Below are 7,849 nucleotides of genomic sequence, written 5' to 3' on the forward strand. Positions count from 1 at the left end.
TTATTTTCATTATATAAAGTCCTAAATATATAATGCATTGTTTGTACAATTTATTTGCAACCATGCATTATCTTCAAATAGGCTAGATGATCGTCCAATGACTTTCCCCATATACTTCTTTGCATGATAAGTGTTCGACTGCCATCTTGTGGGCATTTTGAATTACCACACAAATAGTCCCCACCAACTTTTCTGAGCTAATTGAAGATTCCAGAATTCATTCAGATAAATGAAGAGCAATTAAAATTGCCTTTAAACATTTTATTATTTGGATCATGTTACAATGTTTAAATGCCTTTAATAAATCCACAGTAGTTATTTATCACTATTGAAAATGCTGCTGAGAACATTTTATGTCATATGACTATGATCAAGATACACATTTTGGATGACAATGTACGTCCCATAACACCCCATTCTTAATCCCACTTTATCTCAACTCTTCTCAAACAACGGCTAGGCACAATAATGAGATGAATAAAATCTGGAAGATATTATTTATCAGATCTCCTTGAGAAAGAGACAAAGGAGCCCATTATTTGGCATTGATCAAAGTTAACTTACTGTAATGGTTCATCACCCAACTTCTACTCTGGAAAGAACAAGCAAAGCCTGTGAGAGATCAGAGAGATATTATCAAGCAGAGACGCAAGAGTTTATGAATATGGGAGCGTGACAAGCATTCATAAAGACAAGGCTGCAATTTCATCATTTCTTATGGAAATATAATGATTAATTAATTGTCTGCAGGACTGTATGATTCATTGATTCACTAATTTAATTTGATTTCAGCAAACTTCAGAATTTAAAACACAAATATGTCATTCTTCTCTTAATCCGATTCAATGCCAGCAGACCACTCAGTGGTTTGGCAGCCAGCATCTCAAAGGAATAAATAACATTTCTGGCTGCAACTCAGAAATCTCTCATTTTCCTAATGACAAGAGCCCATTTCTACATCTCACTTTCCATGTCTCCCATCCAAAAGGCTGTGCACACAATGAGGTGAAACTAGTCATTCTGTGTGCTCTCATTATTGGCTGCAAAGAGGGCTCATTCGTATCAGAAAAATGAAATGAGTGCAGGTGGTTGGCAGTAACAGCATCAGCCCATCAAAACCATTTCATCAAATTCAATTTATTAAAATAATACTCATATGTTCAAGGACAATAGAACTAACTCTGTGTCCAAGATTTGATTCACAACTCTCATTCTATGAAAACCTTTTTGTCTATTAAAACCCTGGGATAGAGAACGTTGTGTGGTTATAATTTTAAATGGATAGGGATGAGCTCATATGATACAATAAAATAAATTTTGTTACCAGTGAGTAACTCCTTATCTGTGACTTCACTTAGAATAGCATACTAACACACAATTTTTTTATGCTGCAGTATATAAAACTGCTTACTATATATATATTTATACAGCCCACAATGCAATGTGCTTAGCTTGACCTTTAAATTGTAGCATGGTGGAAGTTGTGTTTCTCTCTTTTTTTTTCATCTGACTGCAAAATTCTGGGAAATCCGCGGATTACGGATTCATCGGTGCAGTTTTATTAGGGGGCGGCAGTGGCTCAGTGGTTCATGTCGGTTGTCTACAAACCAGAAGGTTGGTGGTTCAATCCCCGGCTCCACCTGACCAAGTGTCGAGGTGTCCTTGAGCAAGACACCTAACCCCAGCTGCTCCCGACGAGCTGGATGGCACCTTGAATGGCTGACACCGCAGTCAGTGTGTGAATGGGTGATTGTGAGGCAAATTGTAAAGTGCTTTGGATGGCCATGTGGTCTGTCGAAAGCGCTATATAAATGCAGTCCATTTAGTATTATTTATTAATAAATAATGTTTTGAATGAGCTTTTTCAGTTTTAATTTGAGTTCACGTAATATTATGTGCCTTTGTAATTTATATTAGATTTAAAAAGCTTAAATATATATATATTTAAACATAAGTCGTAGGTTTAGTTATATTAGTACTTCAGCTTAAAATATTTTTTTAGTTAATTGCCAAAGCAACATGTCTAATTTTCATGTAAATTTTTTAAGTAGAATTTTTTTTAATCTAATATTTGTTTTTATTTTAGTCTTATTTCAATTAGCAAACATTTTGCAAAAGTTTAAAAGTTTAATTTGAATAAGTATGAAGTGTATATTGCACGATATTCTACTAAATTAGTATTCCATTCTGAACATAACCTGATATGCACAAATCCTGGATCACATGTCCTGTGACAGACATGTTTAGCTCTGTGGGCAGAAGTGATTTTAGTCTATGCTCAGCTGTAATTGAGTCACTGTGCTCAGCACCAAGGACAGCTCCTCCCTTCTCCACCTACTTGCATTTGCTTACCTTGTCTGTATTTTTCACAAAGACACTGTCATTGAGGCTAATAAAGAACTAAATGTCCTCATCATCTAATCAGAAATCCCAAACGATTCCCATAAATCTACTTTTTTAGGACCTTGGCAAAGTAGTAAAGTTATTTCTGTCAAAAGTGCTTAATGTATTTCCTATATCTAACTTCCATTCAAAAGTTTAGGTCAGTCAGAGTACTCATTTATTTATAAAATAAAGTTTTTCAAAAGTGACCGTAAAGAAATACTGTACATACACATATATAAATAAATAGATCCTGTTCTTTTGAAATATCTATTTATCAACAAAAAATATATATTTATTACATTTGACTTATAATTAGGAATTGTTAACCATTCAAATTGTCTTCATTTAATCTTACATACAAATATGATAGAAACAAATGTGACTGCAGATTTGTTGCTGTTGTGTGATGTCGTTTAGTGCTATGTGTCACTCTTTGCTCCAAACAACATGAAGATAGATTGACGAGTCACAGCATGCTTCTATACATTCCAAGGTAAGTAAACCTCTGAAGCCTCTGAAACTCAGTTTTTTCCAACCATGCAGGATCGGCTCAGCTGGCAGCTGACATTATGGAAATCTCAGAGGGGCATGCAGCAGAAAATAAGCTGTGCACCCTTCTGAGATCTCTGTCCTGATGAAAATAGTCTATATTAACTGCAGCATACAGCTACTCCACCTATGTTCATAAAGTCTGCAGTGACAGATGGGAATTCCTCACTGTGCACCTCATAGTCCCTGAGCTGAGCCTCCACCAGTTCAGGACATTAATCTCTGGCTGAGTAAGACCCGCATTTCTGCAGACTCATCTGTTAAATGAGAACTTCTTTTGCCATGAGCCAAAAGCTTTCCTTTGTACTGGTCAACACAATAGCACCTATTTATGGAAATAATATTGATTGTTTGTTGTCAAGTAGATTGGAAATGCTCTTTAGGGATAATTTCTGAATGCACCTTGAAAGTGTTGAAAGATCATGTGGATGAGATATTTTTTATTTTTCAGATAAATTATTATTAAAAAATAAAACTTATATATTGATGTTATCTATTGATGTTATGGATGTTATAGTAGTAATAAATAAAAGTGTGCTCATTCATTAACATTTGAAAGAAAATGATCTGGTAAAGGCGGGTTGCATAAATTAAAAATAGATTTTACAAACCTCAAACCGACCGGTTATCTTTCAAGCTTTAAAGGACCACAGAGAAGATAATGTAGAATGGGTGTGGTTTAGCTCAGTCGATGCTCCTTACTGGTCATAGTGTCTCCAGGCTGTAGTTTTCAGTCATACGCTGGTGATTTGTCCAGAAAAAAAAATTTTTTTTCGCTTAGGACAACTTCATTCACCATGGTTCAAATACAGTTTTAAATCTCTTATGATTTATATGAAAACACAAGAGTGATGTAAATCAGCGAGGCGTAGCTACCGGAGGAGAATTTACAAATCTTACTATGGTGACGACTTTACTTAATATTCATAATCCGTTGATCGCCATTGGAACTTTCGCAAGTAACGTCAGCGACACCTAATTAAAATTCAATGAGCAGGCATTCGCTATTGGATGGCAACTAAGGGCCGCCAGCGAAATCTTGTTAATATTCATACTCAAACACTTTCTTATAGGAAGGTTACTGATAATCGTCATCACTACCTAAATGATATTCATAAATATGTCTTTGCCATAGTAGAATTAGTAATTTGGCTATCAGGAGCTCAGATCATCTTTAAAACGTAGCGTGGGAGGGAGAACGGCGGACAGCAGCAGCCGGGAGGCCAAAATGTTCATCAAACGAGAAGGTATTATCCATGAACATTTGTTTCTATCCATCAAACAAATAATGTGTAGCCTAATTGGCGTCTGAATATAGTGGGATGCGGAAGGTGTCCTGTTTTTTCAGCGCTTTCTCAATGGGATATTCAATGACCTAGTGATGAGAGTAACGATGCAGCCTAATGGACACATGCCAGAACTACTGTATATGTGCCCATCGTATACCGTATTAGAGACTGTGTGTCGTGCCAGTTATCGCAGATGATTTGAAGGATGACTTTATTGTCTTTTTTTCGATTATACTGTATATAGACCATTAATCAATGTGACTCGTTTTATACTGATATTCGCACTTGTTTATTGATTTTTGTTTCTTTAATATTAATTGTAAAGATGAGAATCATTTGCATAGATTCCAAAACACTGTGCATAAATATAAAGACATGCATTAAAATAATATGCATATTTGGTTATTGGAACACTTACGTGTAAAAGTCCTGATATCGGTCGTAGAACTGTATAATGATTTCAATCACTGCTGTGAAGTGTAGTTCCTATATCGACCACGAGCCCTGCGTTTTAAAGGGACTTTTTAGCTAATCTTGGGTTTTATACGGATTGCTTTGCTAATTGGATGTTGAAGAAGTAGGGCTAATCAGTAACTTTAATCGTCTTTCAGTAAAGAGGCAAATTATTTCGTTCAAATGGTCATTAACTGCTGCTAGACCATTGTAGTAGCCTATGCAATAATTGGTTATAGCAGTAAATAAAACGCTTCAGTCAGAGTTGTGCTTGAAATCAGGGGACACATGCTGTAGTACACTAGACTGAACTACAAAGGCAAAATACATAACACAGTATGTCTAGGATTTGAGAAATTTCAGAGCAAATTCCAGTGAGATGTGTAAACAAATGCTTGCCACATAGTATTTAATATACCTTGTAAATAGCCTGAAACAAAGGTAAACAACGACAATTGTGCACCCATCTGTGATCTAAAATGATTTGTATTCATAATATGTTTTGGTAGATGTATGCTAATTAGTTGTTAAAAGCAGAAATGAAAATAAAAATACTGTTGATTGAAGTAATTTATGTTTAAATGTATAGTGTGGATGGCTTATGGCTTATGTAATTTATGTGTTTATAAGTATAGTGTGGATGGCTTGATGCAGCAAGAAACCAACGTGATCTGTGGGAGTGGATCTGATGGCCTCGGTGGAGTTACTCTACATAGATAATAGAGGGGGAAGACCTGATCCTCCCAGAGTACTGGATTGGTCTTCAAGCCCACTTCATGTTCACAGGCTAAGCAGTTCAGTGCAAGAAGCTTCTCCCACTCTGAAGGCGCCTGCCTGTGAGGGACAGTGTAATTCAGCACCAAGGACGGCTCCCATCAGAGGACAGCATGGCCAGCACCGGCATCAGCCCCTAGAGAAGGTCAGGGTGTGTTGTGACGAGGAGCTGGAGACCTCGTTCGCATACATCGATGAAAATGTCAATCTCAGGTTGGCCACACCAGACACAAGTGAGAAAAGTGCTCACCGTGCGACTGTGCTCCATGATTCCTCAAGCGAAATCCGTCCCGAGGGCCTCCAGGAGTTGTCACTGATGTCTGACGTCGACCTCAGCTCAGAGAGTTCTGGGAAATCCGTGGATTACGGATTCATCAGTGCAGTCACATTCCTCATCACGGGGATCTCGCTTGTGATCATATCGTACACGGTCCCTCGTGACGTCAGGGTGAAGAACGACAACGTCTCTGCACGTGAAATGGAAAGACTCGAGAACGAGAGCGCCAGGATAGGTGCGCACCTTGACAAGTGTGTTATTGCTGGCCTTTGCTTTCTCACCTTAGGCGGAGTGGTGCTATCCACTTTGCTAATGATTTCAATGTGGAAGGGTGAGATGTACAGGAGGAAAGCCTTTGCTTATTCAAAGCACTCTGCAAAGCTCTATGGTTCGATTAATTTAAGAACAAGATCGAGTCCCAGCTGCTCATCGCCACCGCGTAGTTTGGTCGAGGAGGAGAATGGCAATGCCATTAGTTGACTGTTTTTTTATATTAATTTCTAGGGGACTGACATCATGACATTACCATTTCCAGCATGGCCAAAAGAGCTTGTTTTTCAACCTTGTATCAGTGACAATTGCTTAATGATGCCGAAAAAACATAATTTCAGAAAACAGATTTCTCAGGCTTCAGAAATACACAGCATGATATCATGTATTAATCATAAAGCAATATGCTTTTTGAAGAAGCACGTTAGAAACTTAAGGTTGTGTGTCAAGAAGTTAAATGAAGTTGCTCGTAGTATTCAAACCCTACTTTCCAAGCTGACAATGAGAGATCTGAAAGAAATGAGTCCTGTTGTACAGAAACCTGCTGCTAAGACTGACAATCCTACTGCCTCTTTCTTACTCTTTCAGAAAACTGAAATCAAATGTTTCCACTTCAGCCATTTCATCATGGTATGTAGAGTGATTGAGGGCTATAGATTCTGGTTTAGAGCACTTCAGTTCCTCAGAAAGCATTGAGAAATCACTGAGAAAATGCCCGCGTATAATTGTGGTGTTTTTGCCATTAGGCCATCTATCACTCGCACCCCCACCCCCCACCAAGTGCTAAAATCTTTAATAAATATTTAATGGAGGAAGCTGCCACACAATGATTTGCTATCCTTTGGAAATTTAAATCCATCTCTCTGAGAGAGCAACGCATAACTATTGTATCTTCACTTACACTGTACACACACAGTTGAACCTGTAGGCTCTGAGTATGTAACAAAATATTGACAAAAATAAAAAATAAAAAATAAAAATAAAATAAATGTCTGTGCCACAGGATTTATCATAAGACTTACATCAAATACATATCGGTGTCAGGGCATACTCTGATGATTAATGACAGTTCATAAAACTCATAACTTACAACTCACTTTCTGATATGAAAGTAAAATGATATTCTTGATTGTGTGTGATGAATCTTTAGCTTGTATTTGACTGCAATAAGTTTAATTCAACTCACAATTCAAATCACAGAGAGAGAGAGAGAGAGAGAGAAGCAAAAGAGGTCCATTTCTAAAACAGTGGCTGGTCATATGTTGCACTGATATTTCTCCTAAATATAGTTTAGCTTTAAACTTAGCTTTCTGGTGTTTTCACTGTATGATATGAGTTATCAAGCACTAAAGCAGCATACCGTAATTGCTTTAAATTGATCAGTAACATAAAAAGTAATGTATACATTTCAGACTGACTGTGATATAATGGATGTTACAATTTTACAGGAAAATGTCTCTTTGTTCATAACATCTTTCTCACAATGAGTAAGATCCAAATTTAAGGATAAGAGATGAGTCAATGGTAATTGCCCACATTATCTAGGGTGGTCCTACCGGGCATCTCAAAGGGAAATTAGTAATGTAAATAGAATGACTTTTAATGAGCTGATTTCAAGCAGCATGTAAATGTATCAGTTATTAAGATTGAGATGAGCCAGACCGCATATTTTTACTCATCACAGAATACAGAATACACTAAGAAGTCACGTTTTCCAGTTGAAGATAACCATAATAACAACGTTGTCACATGCTTTCTAGTTTTTTTTTTTCACAAACTAATGTTAAACTTACCATTTACACATTTTTGAGACTGACTGTATTAGTTATCAAAGTGCTCATTTACAGCTTTC

At 36.9% G+C, this 7,849-nt stretch overlaps 1 protein-coding gene across 1 annotated transcript; it reads left to right on the forward strand.

Moving 5' to 3' along the window:
- The first annotated feature begins 4,096 nt into the window (after positions 1-4,096).
- LOC128031105 (transmembrane protein 74-like) lies at positions 4,097-6,827 on the forward strand. The gene is made up of 2 exons (XM_052619339.1): positions 4,097-4,181; positions 5,312-6,827. Exon 2 carries the CDS (start codon positions 5,365-5,367, stop codon positions 6,205-6,207), a length of 843 nt encoding a protein of 280 aa, XP_052475299.1. The 5' UTR covers positions 4,097-4,181; positions 5,312-5,364; the 3' UTR covers positions 6,208-6,827.
- Positions 6,828-7,849: the final 1,022 nt, after the last annotated feature.

The sequence above is a fragment of the Carassius gibelio genome, chromosome A16, assembly GCF_023724105.1.
Source record: "Carassius gibelio isolate Cgi1373 ecotype wild population from Czech Republic chromosome A16, carGib1.2-hapl.c, whole genome shotgun sequence".
NCBI lineage: Eukaryota > Metazoa > Chordata > Actinopteri > Cypriniformes > Cyprinidae > Carassius > Carassius gibelio.